At 41.8% G+C, this 17280-nt stretch overlaps 1 protein-coding gene across 1 annotated transcript in view; it reads right to left on the bottom strand.

Annotated features, from left to right (window-relative positions):
* MEI4 (meiotic double-stranded break formation protein 4) overlaps nucleotides 1-16075 on the bottom strand; it is a 118201-nt gene extending 102126 nt beyond the window's left edge. The window contains exon 1 of the mRNA XM_074946856.1: nucleotides 16029-16075. Coding sequence (XP_074802957.1) covers nucleotides 16029-16071 — 43 coding nt within the window. The 5' untranslated portion in view covers nucleotides 16072-16075. The remainder of the gene's footprint in view (nucleotides 1-16028) is intronic.
* Nucleotides 16076-17280: the final 1205 nt, after the last annotated feature.

Below are 17280 nucleotides of genomic sequence, written 5' to 3'. Positions count from 1 at the left end.
GACCAGAAACAATCAGTTCAATTCACTAACTACAGACACTTCCTTTGTTTAATAAAATGTTAGTTTCAAATGCAAAAGATGTTTGGATAAACATTTTTATATATCCAGCATATTTAACATAAGGTAGTTTTATTTAATTTTTAAAAAGTTGGTTTTGTACATTAATTAAATTTGAATTTTCATCCAAATAAAACTTGACATAAATCACAAGTAAAAAAATCATCACGTAAAATGAGAAATTCATAATTCGCCCTTTCTAACATAACACAAATGTAAAAAGACTGAATTAATGTAAGTTAAGCTATATTTATTTATTTAAATAAATGTATATAGATAATAGTGTATCACCCTGGTTAGCAAAAGAAGCTTCAAATTTAGTATAATAAACTATATTTAGTTGCAAATCAACATATTTTAATGGTTAACAACCAATGAGAATCAACCATTCTATAGGAAAGTAACTAAAATGTACAAATGCAAAATATGATTAATATTGATGATTTAAATCAAGGTTTCTTGCTTGCTGATTTAAATCATGATTAAAATCTAGGACTTAAATAATTAAGCGCTACCAATTGGCAATAGCACCCATAATGTACTTTGGGTAACAATACATACTTCACCAAGTGGGGATCCTGAAAAGGAATTCAGAAAAAGCCAGGGATTAGACAGGCAGTTCCTTCATTTACAACCTCAGTTCAGATATTCCAGTCAATTTTAACACCAAGCAAGGATATAAAACAGCTTGATCCTGAGAGGTATCGAGTACTCAGGCCTCCATATAGCAAAAGCACTTGAGCACATGCTTATCTTTAAACACCTGAGTAGTCTTGCTGAAGTTGGTGTAATTTATGTATATTCTTAAAGTCCTTTACTGGATTGGGGTCAATGTTCAGCACTTCACGGGACTGAGCAATGAACCAGTAAGGTGCAACAGGCAAGGGACTTGCATAAAATGCATTCTGCCCTAGCAATCCAACAAAAGATTAGCTTACCCAATACTGAGAAAATAAACCTCTAGACCAGTGGTTCTCAACTCGCAGCCCAAAGGCCACCTGTGGCCCAATCAGCACACAGCTGCGATCCATGTGACATCCTCAGTGCCATACATGTAGTATATAGACGTGTGGATGCTGCCCACCTAACACAGAGAACTGCATATGTGGCCCACAGTGGTAAATAGGTTGAGATCCACGGCTCTAGATCTACCCACAGGAAAACAGCAGCCCGGCAGCAGCAAACTGCAGATACTGACCCAGAGTTATCTGTTTCCTTGCAAATCGCCAAATACATAGCATACAAGAGACTGCTACATAATCAAAGCCAAAACAACTTTAGGAGCCAATAATCCAAACAGAGGTAAAAACTGAAGATGAAAACGAGCAGGCACTAACAAATACTTAGTTTTACTTTCAAAATACTGAAACATTTTAGCTACACAGCTTCCTTTTAACATTAATGGGAGTTATGCAGCTAAAACATTGCATGCTGAAGCTAAAATTTGCCCAACAACCATCCTTCATGTCAATATTAGCAAAGCAGGCTGAAGGAAGTCAGAAAGTTGTGTCACTCTGCTGTACTCTCACTCCCCAAGAAGTGTGGATTATTTTGTAGACCTATGGTAAAAGAAACCACTGATGGTCGGATACAAATTGAAAATGTGCACATAGAAAGGTATGCATATTTACTGACATTCCTTTCTTGAGAAAATCCCTTCTTTTTGATAGCTATGTTTGTCATAATTGGGTAATTCAAAGCCAAGATCATGTACAGGTCCCAAAAAAGTACATATATATTTTGCAAGTTGCATTGGAGAGCCCTAATTTTGCCATACATTTTAGATAACAACATTGTAAATTAACAATGTAAAAACAAACAAATGCACACTGAATTAATTTAAATGGGTTAATTTAATCATTGTGGAAAATGGATGATGTTATCTAATTTATCATCTACTTATTTAGGGCAATTTTACTGCATATTAAGGATTCAAATAAATATGTTTATCAATCATTTCTGGAAAACTTGACAGTTCTGTCAAAATGAAAACCAACTTTGTACAGCCATTATATGCTGGAATTATATTTTCCAAACAATAATGAATTTGCTTGTTTTAACTCCAAAAGGTTAAAGACAGGGAAAAGACTACAGTACGTTTGAGAAGAAGTCTGTAAAAGTTATTTTTTTCATTTTGTTCTAACACTTTTTGTTTTTGTCCTGGAATTTAACTGTCATTTACAGTGAAACCTCTCTTCCATGGCTAAAGAGACCGGTAAAATAACTGGTTTTTAGGAGTGGAATACTTCACTGAAAAATGCATGGTATACTTAGAATTATTTTAGTAAAACATTGTTCCACTTTGAGGTGTCATTTTTGTATAACTTATTTACCAATCTGCTCCCTGAAAGTTTTCGGTTATATCTGACAACTTCGGTGGAAAAAAAATAAAGTTTAATAAATTTTACTATTGTCAGTTCTACAAAATTAAACACAGTTCTGGGATAACAAACTGAATTCCTTCCCGATTCATTCATCAACAGAAGTTTTCTTTTTCCAATTGCAGGGCCGTGTGTGCAACTCCACTGCTTTCAAAATTATGACCTAATTTATATCTGTGTGACTGCACTGAAACAATAGAGCTGCACAGGTGTATCAGATGGCAAGAATTACAATTGCAAAATCTTCTACGGTGATACAGAAAACTGTTCTGCCTGGATCTCCACAGGACTCTAGAAGTCAATGGGGACCAACATAGGGGTCTGTCTGTGCAGAGCACCTTGCAGGGTAAGGATCTTTATGACTAGGGTAACGCAAAGAAAGAGCAACTCTTGGTCTTCCGATCCAAAGCTGAATTTGCAAGGCTGGCAGATAGGAAAAAAACCAACAAAACATCTTGTCTTCTAAATTGAATACATTTCATATGGAAATTACTGAGACAATAAGCATGGATTCCCACAAAATCTATTTTTACAAAGTTACTTTGCAGAGCAGAACCATATTTGAAGGCAGAAATTTGCCTGATGGAGGAGGCTATTAGAGCATTTTGCTTCCTGGACTGAACTTGGAATACATTTACTTCTGATGCATCTTGAGTCCCTTGTTTTCGTTCTAATTAAAGTTTCAAGTACAGATTGCTCACTCCTTTGTCTGCTATGTGTCCTGTTCTCATATTAACAAGCCCTTTAGTTCCAAATTTGCAGAGATAAAAGTAGGTTTGCCTTGGTGTCTGTAGTTTCTCTTTTTTCAGCTAGTAATAATGGGTGTATCCGTTCATTAACGTGATGATCTCAAAGTATACTTTGGTGATGTTTAGATATGGATATGATAAAAAGAAAATGTGCAAATCTTTATAGATGATCTCATCTTTATTGTTTGTGTAAAATGCATGAATTTTAAACTGAGGAAACCAGTTTAGGAAATTAGAGAGTTTTATACCTTGTTGATGGATTTTGCTTTAGCCCTAGGTGCCAGCAACTACAACCACACTGAGTGGATTAGGGGCCTTGTTTCTCCACACCATTCTACCACCAGCTCCAACGGCACCATTGCTGTGAAGAGGCCAGTAGCACATGGCTCCAGTGATTTCAAGCCATCTCAAGGACCTACCTTCTCTGGGCCTTTGGCACCCTCATAAGCAATATACCCACCAGGATCATCACTGCCTGTAATAAGCTTAGTTCAGTAAACACTACTATTTATACATTTACCTGGGACACCCTACATCCAGCCTCCTACCTCTCCTGGCTAGAGTGTTGAAAAGTAACCCCATATATTTACCATGTTGTATGTTTCTGAACATCCCTGAAAGCAAGCAGTAGTGAATGTGACCCTGTTCATACATGGGGAAAAGTGTAGGTAGTTGTGACTCTCATTTGAGGTCTGCTAGTCCCTTAAATCTAATAAGGGCTCTCTGATTGATTAGTGGCCTCAGCTGAGGCATCTTTGAGAGGTACTCTCACCCCACCAGCTGAAAGACTGACCTTGATAAGGAGGAAAAGAAATGGCTAAGGGAGGGCATGTTCTGAGCCCGGCTCAAGAGTTCTGAGCCCACAAGGCCAGGGAATAGAGGGCGCACATGCTGAAGGAAAGGCAGAAGGACCAAGGTGTGTATCAGGAAATGCACAAAGACATCATCCTCAGACAGCAAACTCAGATGCTCTGAAGTATTATTGAGAAAAGTCTCTGAAGGCCAACACCACAGCAGCCATTACATTGCCTGGACAATTTCCCCTTCATGAGACCTGAGCCATCCATCTCTCCACTCAAGGCACGAGCATTCCCTGCAACAGTATCTCCTCCACTCAACCCCAGTAGGGGGAAAAAAGGAGAACTGCTATGACTTGCACCTACAGTGAGCTGAGATACATCTCAAAGCAAAATGCACCTTGCGTTTTGTTTTTTAATCTTTAATAGTCTGCTTATTACTTTGCAATAATTCTGTGTGGTGAAAACCAGGATTTATTTTGTTTTTGGAATAGGGTGGCCTGGCCCTTCAAGAACCAGGAGGCCTGGGGCTAGTCAGCCCTGTTCAATAAGCCCATGTGTGCCATAACTTGCTGCCTCTCAGGCTAAGCAGGGAAGGACTCCCTGGGGTCAGATGATAGCATGATAAACACCTGGGCCTCAAAAAATGCCAGAGAACTCAGTTTGGTAGAGGAACTGCCGCTGGCAAGTTGCGTTACTATGAACAGGCCCTAAAGCAGGGCCAAGAAAAATCAGGGGAGTCAGAGCTCTATCCCAGAGCAGGAAAGACAAAGGTAACCCGGAAGGAGCTGAGAACTGAGCGCAGAACACAAGCTGAAGAGGAGCACAAGTGACGAGGAGAAGAACTTTTGACAGTTTGGACTTCTGTTACCCTGGAAGGGGACTGAACTGTGAGAGGGACCCAGCCAGAGAGCTGAGCCATATGAATCCCTGAGACTGAAAAGCCTGTTGAAGGGAAATTGAGGCAGGGAGCACCTCCAAAACCACACTCTGCTAAGATGGGGTGCTATGGGGCAGCTACACGCCTCACAGTAGAGATGCAGCCTTCCAAATCAATAGTTCCTCATCAGATTCATAAATGTTTATAATCATTCATAATCTGGACATGTACTGTTTATTCACAAAGTAATACAAAACACAAAAAACAGCACACGGGCTGGCTATGACACGCTTTCTAAGTGAAAAGAAAAGGAGGACTTGTGGCACCTTAGAGACTAACAAATTTATTTAAGCATAAGCTTTCGTGAGCTACAGCTCACTTCATTGGATGCATTTAGTGGAAAATACAGTGGGGAGATTTATACACACAGAGAACATGAAACAATGGGTGTTACCATATACACTGTAAGGTGAGTGATCAGGTAAGGTGAGTTATTACCAGCAGGAGAGTGGGGGGTGGGGGGTGGGTGGCGAACCTTTTGTAGTGATAATCAAGGTGGGCTATTTCCAGTCGTTGACAAGAACGTCTGAGGAACAGCCGGGGTGTGTGTGTGGGGGGAAATAAACATGGGGGAATAGTTTTACTTTGTGTAATGACCCATCCACTTCCAGTCTTTATTCAAGCCTAAGTTAATTGTATCCAGTTTGCAAATAATTCCAATTCAGCAGTCTCTCATTGGAGTCTGTTTTTGAAGTTTTTTTGTTGAAGAATTGCCACTTTTAGGTCTGTAATCAAGTGACCAGGGAGACTGAAGTGTTCTCCGACTAGTTTTTGAATGTTATAATTCTTGACGTCTGATTTGTGTCCATTTATTCTTTTACATAGAGACTGTCCAGTTTGGGCCAATGTACATGGCAGAGGGGCATTGCTGGCACATATCCCATTGGTAGATGTGCAGGTGAACGAGACTCTGATAGTGTGGCTGATGTGATTAGGCCCTATGATGGTGTCCCCTGAATAGATATGCGGACACAGTTGGCAACGGGCTTTGTTGCAAGGATAGGTTCCTGGGTTAGTGGTTCTGTTGTGTGGTGTGTGGTTGCTAGTGAGTATTTGCTTCAGGTTGGTGGGCTGTCTGTAAGCAAGGACTGGCCTGTCTCCCAAGATCTGTGAGAGTGATGGGTCGTCCTTCAGGATAGGCTGTAGATCCTTGATGATGCGTTGGAGAGGTTTTAGTTGGGGGCTGAAGGTGACGGCTTGTGGTATTCTGTTATTTTCTTTGTTGGGCCTGTCCTTTAGTACGTAACTTCTGGGTACTCTTCTGGCTCTGACCATCTGTTTCTTCACTCAGCAGGTGAGTATTGTAGTTGTAAGAATGCTTGATAGAGATCTTGTAGGTGTTTGTCACTGTCTGAGGGGTCGGAGCAAATGCGGTTGTATCGTAGAGCTTGGCTGTAGACAATGGATCGTGTGGTGTGGTCTGGATGAAAGCTGGAGGCATGTAGGTAGGAATAGCAGTCAGTAGGTTTCCGGTATAGGGTGGTTTTTATATGACCATCGCTTATTAGTACCGTAATGTGCTTCAAGAGGCTTTGATAACTGCCCTTGTGCCAGACTTCTCAAAATCATCAGTCTTTCCAATTCCTCCCTCTAACCTTCTGGTAACATTTCCTTCTTGGCCTCGCAAATATTATATAAAATACAACATGCAACACACATCAAGAACAACAGGAACATTTGGATCACGGAGATCCAGCCTAGTGCAAAACCATCTCCAGTGCCAAACGTATACTCCATGGTCATACTGCACCTGCTCAGGTTAAATCTTTCCTTGCTCCTGTCCCCATGTATGGCTTTATGATGCAAAGAAAAAGGGTAGGCTGGGTCCCCACGTTGAAGGGGTTGCAGTGCCAATGTCCCTGCTATCAGCTTTTTGAAAAGTCCTGTACTCCAAAAGATGCACATTTCATGCATCTCCCCTGGCTACCCAATGTTAATGTCAGTGAGATATCCTCAGTGATGCACCAAAGCTCACATCACTGTGGAAAAGTACCCCTTTTCTGTTTATGTACTCAGAAGCAATGCCACCACCAATACAGTTAGAGAAGCCCATTGCATCGTATCCATCTTGTATTTCCTGCACATTGCCCAAAGTCATAATCCTGTGCAGCATGACAGTTTTAATGGCCTTGCATATCTAGACAACTGCTCTGACTACAGACTTTCCAACATGGAATGGATTGCCTACCGCCAACAGCAATCTGGAGTTGTAATCTTCCATTGCATCATCGCCACCCACTTCTCCACTGTCAAAGCAGTTCCCATTTTGGTATCTCTATAGCGGTGTCCTGGGGCAAGCTCAGCACACAACTCCAAGATTGTGGCCTTCTGCATCCAAAAGTACTGTAGCCACTGCTGGTCATCACAGATTTTCAGTGTGATCTGATCTCACCACTTGAAACTTGTTTCACAGGACCAGAAGCACAGCTCCACTGTGTGCAGCTGCACCTAGTCACTTTCACTCACTGTCTTCATCATCCATTCTTCCTCAGTTTTCTCATATTCATTGCTGTATGACCAGCTGCTGTGCTGGTAGCTCGAGTTCCACAAAGAAGAAGAATCAGGCACTGTGTCTCTAAAATGGACAGAACTCCACTGACAGGTTCAGCATCCGTGCTTTTGACAGTGAGATGGCAGACAGATTGAAAACTAGTATGAGGAAGATCATATTATGGGAATTTTCTTTTTCAGCATGAGAAAAAGACTGTCAGATGGGACAAAGGGAACTGCAGGAACTTGACTCCAAATTCCCATGATTCCCTGAGAGAACTGATACACTGCAAAAAATTCCCTGAAATTAGCAAAACCAGATAGTGGTGCAGTGTACTGGGATGCTTACCCACAGTGCCACCCATCTTTTGCTGATACAACCTGTCACTCGGAGGATGCAATGCACCAGCAAAGTTGAAATGAACTCTAGAAAAATAGCTATGTCAACCACTGTTTGTAAGCACAAATGCTACGGATACAACTTTCTAGTACAGAAGTGGCCCCAGTCATTAGGGCAAACAGAAATTTAGGGCAGATCAGGGACCTTTCTGAAATGCAGCAGCAGAGGATAAGATGGGGAACCATCAAGCCTCCACAGGTTGACAAGGCCAGATGTTATATGAACAGGGAGGATGGTAATTACCCACCAAAAATATATTTGATACATGTGTTATTCAGGAAATATGGGTACACCTTTCCAACCAAGTGGATATATTTTTGTTAACTATTTTGGAATTCCTCTGGGGAAGGAGGCAGCCCAGCTACTCTGATTGGTGGCATCTCTAGCACAGGTATTCATTCTACAGAGGGTCCAACTCCCTGATAAACTGGACTTGAAAGCGGACTTAGGGGAAGGCATCTCCTGAAGAAGCTGGGAAATGGAGTTGGAGCTCCTTATGTCTGGTACAGCAAAGAGACAACCCCCTTTTTCCAGCCCCGTAACCCTCATTCAAAGCATGGGCAGAGGACTCACCGCAGCAGGCTATGAACCAGCTGCAGAGAAGTAGGAGACTAGTGGCAGCCTTCCACTATTAAGGAAGGAATCATGACCTGCATTGTATGAGTTACTGTGGGCTAGTTCCCAGAGGAGTTCAGTTAATAAAGTTGTGGCCTAATTAAACCACATTCCTTGTTTTTCTTCCCACATGTCAGGGACAATAAGGGTGGCATGCTTAATGTTTTCTGAAATCTCTGAACCATAAATATTGCTCTAGTCCACTAAATTAGGGACAGTCACAAGTCAACGAGGCTGAGAGAGTAAGCTCACATCTGTGTCAGGCTCAAGGAAGTGTAAGTTTTCCAATAATTAGCTCTAGAGAACATCAGCCTCTTTATGCAGTATAACATAAAAAAATTGGTCAGCCTTTCTCTGCTCATAAATAGTTTAAAGCAGTTTCATTTTAAAATCACCAAACTTGGCAAAATATGAAGTCCTTAATATAAAATGCATGCTTTGGTAAGGTTGGGAAATATTTGGTAAGCATGGGAATTTGGGAAAATACCTCCAGGTTCCCTGACAGAGTCCAGTGTCCCTACCCCTATCACCCAGGGCTCAGTAGACAGGCACTAAGTACCTGGAATAATGCAAACAAAGGACTGTCCCTGGACCTTGCTAATAGCCCCCAGGTTTCATACTGGCCTTGAGTGATAAGAGCCTGAAAACTGGGAAAGCTTCCTCCACACCCAAAACCAGCCCCTGCCTGCAAGGAATGAGAAGGAATTGGTAAGAAAGAGGAAAACCTCTAGCCATGTCCTCTCCTGCACCTTTGGCCTACCCTAACTCTCCTTTAACTGCTACAAAACAGGGGGAAAACTTTCCACGTGGTTAGAACATAATAACAGCCATACTGGGTCAGACAAATGGCCCATCTAGCAAAGTATCCTGTCTTCTGACAGTGGCCAGTGCCAGATGCTTCAGCGGGAATGATCAAACAGGGCAATTATTGAGTGCTCCATCCATTATTTTTTTTGGCTGCTACCCCACACTGAACAGATGTTTTCAGAGAATTATCCATGATACCATGAAAGAAAGATCTTGGAGTTAAAAGGTAAGTTAGACCCCATCATTTTGTATATAAAGTTGGGATTATTCTTCCAATGTGCATTACTTCACATTTGTCAAATTTCATCTGCCATTTTGTTGCCCAATCACACAGTTTAGTGAGATCCCTTTGTAACACTTGGCAGTCAGCTTTGCACTTAACTATCTTGAGTAATTTTGTATCAGCTGCAAGTTTTGCCACCCCACTGTTTACATCCTTTTCCAGATCATTTATGAATATGTTGAACAGCACTGGTCCCAGTACTGACCATTTATTCCTACTCTTTGTTTCCTATCTTTTAACAATTTACTGCTCCATAAGAGCATCTTTCCTCTTATACCAAGACTGTTTAGCTTGCTTAAGAGCCATTAGTAAAGAACCTTGTCAAAGGGTTTGAGAGGTCAAGTACATTATATCCACTGAATCGCCCTTGTCAACACACTTGTTGATACCCTCAAAGAAGTCTAACAGATTGATGAAGCACGATTTCCTTTTACAAAAGCCATGCTGACTCTACCCCAACACATCATGTTCATCTATGTGTCTGATAATCCTGTTCTGTAGTATAGTTTCAACCAATTTTCCTGGTATTGACGTTAGGCTTACTATCCCGTAACTGCCAGAGTTGTCTCTGTAGCCTTTGTAATACCAATTTTTTTAAGTTAGCTACCCTCCAAGTCATGTGTTACAGAGGCTGATCTAAGTGATAGGTTACTTACCAGTTTGTAGAATTGCCTCTCCCCTTATGGGTTCAAAGACTAGCTGCTCCAAGCAGTCACCAATTCTATCTACAAATTTTATCTCTGCATCCAATCCTGAGGTGACACGTACCCAGTCAATATGGGGATAGCTGAAATCCCCCATTATTATTGGGTTCTCTGTTTTTGTGGCTGTCTGTTATATGACATTAAGTAACATTTAAATAAAGTTGGTTTAATTGGTGTACCTAGCATGATGCTAGTGTTTTATTTATGTAAAATAAATAAATAATAATAAGGGGACAGCTGCATAATCAGGATGGACTCAAATCCACCTTATGTTCCAATTAAGCAGCTTCTAGTGTATAAAAGTGTATTTATACTTCACTATATCCTTTTTAAATAACACTTACAGATATACATTGTGGATATATTTGCTAAGTTTTACTAACTTGAGCCCAAAATGAAAGCTCCAACATACTCATCTTTTTATATAGTGAGCGTGTCCAGTTATTTTGCAAACGATAAAGATTAAAATATTAGGTCAAATCTTGATCAAAAGGTGAGCTGGATTGATACTGTCAAACACTTCAACTCTAAAGTTATTTCAGGTTTTAAAAATAAGCCATTTAAGTTACCCAAGAACAACAACAGTTTTTCTACTTTCACCAAAGCTACAATTTTCAAAAGTGCCTGAGAGCCTCCCTCCTCACCAGATCTCAGAGCCCAGGCTCCAGCCTGAACCAAAACATCCACACAGCTATTTTTAGCCACACAGTGTGCGTGCGACTCAGGCCTGGTCTACACTAGAACTTTACTTTGATATAGCAACATCTCTCAGGGGGTGTGAAAAATCGACACCCAAGAGACACAGCTATACCAGCCTAATCTACTGGTGTAGACCAGCGCTAGGTCGATGGAAGAATGCTTCCGTCAACTTAGCTACCACCTCTAAAGGAGATGGATTACCTATGCTGAGGGGAGAAGTCATCCGGTTGGTGTAGGTAGAGTTTACACTGAAGCGCTGCAACTTCGCCACTGCGGTGTTTTATGAGTAGACAAGCCCCCAGTTGACCTGGGCTTTGAGATTCACTGCCATGGGGTTTTTCTTGCTGTGTAGACATACCTTACGTAACATAAGAACCCACATTCTACATTCAAAAGTGATTAAAGCCACTGACTTTCAATAAGACTTAGGTGGCAATGTGGCTACTCCTTTAGCAAATGAGACTTGAGCTCCAAAAATCACACCCTTTTGAACATTTTAACCTACACCTTGAATAACTAAAAATACAAATCCATAAATGAATCATTACACATACACACACACAAAAACCCTCTCAGAAAGAAAAAGAAAGTTAAGGTTATAAAATCAAGCATTTAAAAGTTACCAAAAAAACAGAATTAAAAGTGCATAGGTCACCTTAGTTTGCCCCCCTTGCACAAGGTACATGCATTTGGACTGAAAGGTTATATGAGAAAATTTTAGTTCAAGGTGATTTTTTCCCCCATCAGAAAGTTTATAAACCCCTATTTTAAGATCCATAAAAATAATGTTGTTACTACAACTCTATGATACATCTTGAATTAACTCCAGAAGTTTCAACAGGTTTGGACAGGTTTGGCCCAGTGCTTTTTGATCAGATTCAGCTGACAGGTTTCCTAGCTATCATATCTCTAGTGGGCATGTCACTAAACACAATACGCCAGAGAAACATCATACCAAATTTTACATATAAGAATATGTAGTCACTCAAGAGTTCAAGTCCCTCAATAATTGAAAAGACTTTTAAAAGTGCTGAGGCAAGGGAGACTGTGTGCACTACTGGAGCCGTACAGAGATAAAAGGATTTTTTTTTTCAGTTTGATTCCCATTAGAATAGACCAAATATCAAAATCCAGTGTAAGCTGGAGATTTCTGATCAATTTAAAATTATGTATATATTCTCCATACAAACTGTTCTTCCTTTTATCTTCCATGACAAGCTCTCTTTGCTGTGTCATTTAGAACGATATCTACTGAATCTGGCATGCACCATTACCACAGATTTCCCCTGCCCCACCTGTACACACACAGTGGATGGGTCACTACAAAAACTAATTTCCCCATACTAATTTCCCACTATTGTTACTCATACCTTCTTGTCAACTGTTTGAAATGGGCCACCCTGATTACATTGGCCTCATTACCACTACAAAAGTGATTGGTATTCTACTGTTGAGAATAGCTCACTTTCACTTTAATTGAATTGTCTCGTTAGTACTGACTCCCCCCCCACTTGGTAAGGCAACTCCCATCTTTTCATGTACTGTGTATATATACCTGCCTACTGTATTTTCCACTCCATGTATCTGATTAAGTAGGTTTTAGCCCACGAAAGCTTATGCCCAAATGAATTTGTTAGTCTCTAAGGTGCCACAAGTACTCCTAGTTGTTTTTACACACACATACAGTTACACAGGGACTTTGTCCCAAAAGTTCACTATTCAGAAACTAAAGAATGACTTAGTGATGCAGGTTTCTAATCTAACCCTTTAGAATTTCTCTCTAAAGGCATAACATTTTTTTTAAACTGAAATGGCCTAAAACCGGTTCTGTTTGGAGACATGAAATTACATTTCTTATCATAGCTTTGTAAGACAGTTCATATAACACAGGCCCTATGTCATGTGCCTAGTTTCATGCCTGCTGCTAATATTCCTTTGGATAAACTATAACTCCACCATAATAAAATATAAGACTGTAACAGACCTTATTGATCCTAGGATTAACTTCACACATGCTTTTTTAGTTCATTTTACAATTAACTTTGCAAATGTATCTGGACTGACAAAAATTAAAAGTCAAAGAAGGTTTCTGTTGATAGATAAATAAGAAGTGAGCAGAAGTCACTATGACTAAAAGTCAAGATCTAGGGAAAGGAGGAAAACACAATAACATGGAGAAAGTCAATACTGGAGAAGGTAAAACAGAGAAGAGAATAAAATACGAACAGAAAGTGCCACTGTGGAATTTGAAAGAAGAAAAAAGAAAGACTAAGTTTACAAAAGCCACTTGGGACTGTGGGAAATAATATCCCCTATTTCTGTTTGAATAGTGCCATATTAGAAGGAGAATGTTGTGGTACATACCAAGCTCCACATGCTTAAGAAACTACTCCACTTACAGCAGATCTTTACGATTCTTCCTTAACCTCTTTCTGTGCTTTGATCAGCCTTCAGGATTATTCACATAAGGATACAGACCTGCAACTGATAGTCACTGCATTTCTCCTTCTCCAATACCAAATCAATACACTGACCAAAACCCCATTAACCTCTTCCTTACCTATCATTTTCACTATGTCACCTCCCTATTTGAATCTCTCCATTGATTCCCCATCTTCCAACAAATCATGTTAAAGGTTTGAAGGTGAAGATGAGAAACTTGGACAATCTGTGTTTCCTTTCTTACCTGATTTTGTGTCTTTTCTCATTGTCCCCACCCTTCTGCCCCATCAATTATGCCATCAATTGGTCCTTCAGCCTCTTTTTCTAAGCCACAGTTCCACACTGAATGCTCTTCCTGAGCTGGTCTGCAAGACAGGCCCCTAACCTCTTCTCCTTCAACCCCTCCCTACTACGATCACTTCCTCCATAACACCTACAAGAAATCAGCTGGAGCGGCAATTGGGGATAACTGTCTCTTCCTTTTTTATACTAAAAGGATTGATAGTATGTTGTCTCTTCTCTTCCCCATCCACCCCTTCACTTGTTTTCTTCAGTTGTGAGCTCTTTGGGGAGTGATGTGCCTCACTATATCTCTGGAGAGGCCTAGCATATTGTGGACACAACAGTAATAGAAATAAATAAAAACAGTAAATATGCCAAATATTAGTTTGTCCTTCTGTCTTACCAGCAAATGTGTCAAACTGTTGCCCAGATTTATTTCCCGAAATACAAGCAATGCCTGTCTGAATATTTTAAAAAGTGTCTCTTCACTTTCCATTCTCCCTCCCACGATATAATTTTCCATGTGCCTTGCTTGATCTTCACCTTAATCTTAAGAAACAATTAGTTTCTTGCCAGACCTGCCTATAATAAATAGAGAAAGATTCAAACCCACTCAGTGTCAATATACTGACTTATCTTTAACATAAATGTTATCGGATTTGTGATGTGTGACAGAGTGTTTGACTATATTAAAATAGAATTTTTTATTTAGTGCATTTAGTCTCTGTTACTCCTATTACTTTCAAAGACTGTCTCATTTCTAGAAAAACTGCTCCAGTTTAAGACTAAAAATTCCACCCCAGGTTTTTTTTTGTACTTATCTAATTTATGACAAAGTTGTTGGCTTACATTTTTACACAGGAGAATGAAGATATTAACTCCTATGTATAGAACACACATGCCAATTTTCAGTTCAGAAACTTTTTTGTTTTAATGAAGTTACAAGGAACAGAACTTTGCTGGATTAATTCCCATTTTAAATAAGCTGGTGGACACTGCCATTATTCATGCATTATTAGATTAGCAGCTGTAAAGATAATTATGCAAGTGAACACTGACAAGTGTTATATAATTGTATAATTAATTTATAAAAGTTTAAATTTTAACAAGAATCTTATGTCGCACCAATTACAAATCTACCAGATTAATATCTGTTAATGAGTCTCCTCTTACTAGAAACAGTTTGTCAGAATTTAAGGCCATAATTCTCTACTCTGTTACACCCATTTTATATATCAGTGTAACTCTACAGAACTGTAAAACAGGAAGGCTTGGAGATGAGGGAGTAACTGTAGAAGAGAGAGAAAAAGGGTGCTGGGAATCTGTTACAGTGACTAATGTACAGTGGCTAGAATCAGCCCTGAAAATGTCATGTGGCAATGGCAAAACAGGGATAACTGAAGAGTGTGCTGGAGATATTTTTGGAAATGTGTATGTTGTGGCAGATAGAATAGTGATGTCTTGAGATCAGATGCAAATTGCTCAGGTTTAACACTGGTGCAAGGGGATGGAGAATGAGACCTTGACTGCAGATTTACCTACAGTATGCAAATAAGCCAAGAATACACCGGAACTAAAATGTCTGAATCTCTACTATCTACAATCCTTTGCACTGCCATAAGCTATTTCATTCAAGAAAATAATTTACAGAGATTAATTAGCCCTCTGAACATACTTGTATGGTATTTAAGGAACTTCTTCACCTAGACCCTAAATAGAGCAATTACTGGGATCAAAAGAGGCAGTTAACAGCAGCCCATAGCAAGAGATCAGTACACATGGCGATGCATGCTGTACCCAATTGATACAGCCCTGTGTGGATAGAAAATTTGTACCTGCACCCGACCATCAAAAATGGTCCCTGGATAAAAAGCAGCTATCTGCAGATTTGCAGGGCTCTATCAACTGAAAGGGCAAGGAGAATTTCTACAAGCAGAAGGCCTGGGATTTACACACAGGATACAGACCCTAATCTTATGAAAATATGTCATGGGTTCTTCACGGATACTGACCACAGCTGAGAACTCTGTTGTAACCCCTCTGAAAAGGGGCAGCCCCATGAGTCCAGGACTGCCAGCACCACAGGGGCGGACCCACCCTGGCCATGCGCGCAGCTCGCCGACCCTGACAGAGCCGGCGGGAGCCCGCACTGGGCAGTGCTCGGGTTCCCCCGGGGCCAGGCAGCCCAGAAGCGGCGCCGCGGGCGGCCCACGGCGGGAGCGCACGGGGCCGGCGGCTGCGGTAGGCCAGGCGGCTGGTCTGCAAGGCCTAAGCGGCGCCCGCGGCCCTCCCGGCATCAGCCCCGGCTCCTCTCGGGGCCCGGCTGCTGGGGCTGCGCCCCTCAGGGCGGCAATCGGGTACCGCCCTCCGGCAGACACCCACCTGCAGAGGAGCCCGGGACGCCCGCGCTGCCGGCCGGCTCCATCGAAGGCCTCGAGGCGAGGAGCCGCCGCCGCCCTCACGCTCCCCCGCCTCGCTCGGGCACGCGGCCCCCTGCAGGGCACCACCAGCCGGCACCCGGGAGCAGCCCTCGCGCGGGAAGCGGACAGGCGGCGAGGTGGCTCCCGGTGCTGCCCGCGGTGTCGGCTCCCTGCGCGGGACACTACTGGAGGCTTATTGTCCGTGCAAACCCGCTGTTACCCCGCTGAATAGGTGGCCACCCTGCAGATCTGCTGACGGTGCTCTGCCTTTAACCGGTGAAGCCTCCCGAGGGACTTGGCAAGGCCGCTCCGGATATCATTGTCTGTCTCCCCCCTACAAACCGCATCCAACAAACCTGCAGCACCCTCCCACCCGCACCTGCTCTGCTACTCCCCTGGCCAGGTGTCAGCTCTGGTAGGGACCTAGCTGCCACACCACTCACTATACCAGATGGCCAGTGCCTGGGTCTGCTCTTTTCCAGACCCTCCCTTACCTCCCACCAACCCCTCTTCCATTTTCATATAGGCTAACTAGACCTCTTTCGGTGGGCCAGACCTGTTTCTGAAGGGGAACAGTTACCAGATTTCCACTCATCTAGTTTATCTCGCTGGAGTCAAGGTACCTATTTGTCATGTGAAATGTCCCTGCTTAGAATATTTTGGTGCTGACACAGATATTATAATGGGCATCTAACACCAGACTACCCCACTTCTCCAAGTGATGACCTGCTTAAACTTGAGCTGTACCTACTCCCTCATCAGTTTGTCTGTCCAGCTGTTGTCCCTTCTCTTACACTGACATTGAAAGCTCTTTGGAACAGGCACCATCATTTTGTTCTGTTTCTACAGTGCCCAGCACAATGGGGTCCTGGTCCAGTAGTACAAATAAACAATATTGCAGGGTATGAACTCACTGCTGCTAGAGTTGGTAGGATACAGACACAGGAGTTATTTGCTTGGGGGAGGAACAACCTCTCAAGCTTGAGGTTTGGGCCCATACTCCTCTGTTAAAAGAGAAATATATTACTCAACTTTGTTTCTTTGCTACTGAAGCCAGAGTTTACAGCACCACTAATGTCTCTAGAGTTCCAGAGCTGACCCATAGTGGCATCCATCCTCTTCCCCAGATATTTTCTTTTCCTTCTGAGGTACCAGGGAAGCAAAAATCATGCCCAAGTTCTCCAGACAGGCATTGGAAGATTCTAGTCATGGCA

This window comes from Natator depressus, chromosome 3 (genome assembly GCF_965152275.1).
Source record: "Natator depressus isolate rNatDep1 chromosome 3, rNatDep2.hap1, whole genome shotgun sequence".
Classification (NCBI taxonomy): domain Eukaryota; kingdom Metazoa; phylum Chordata; order Testudines; family Cheloniidae; genus Natator; species Natator depressus.
This window is presented reverse-complemented; position numbering and strand designations above follow the sequence as displayed.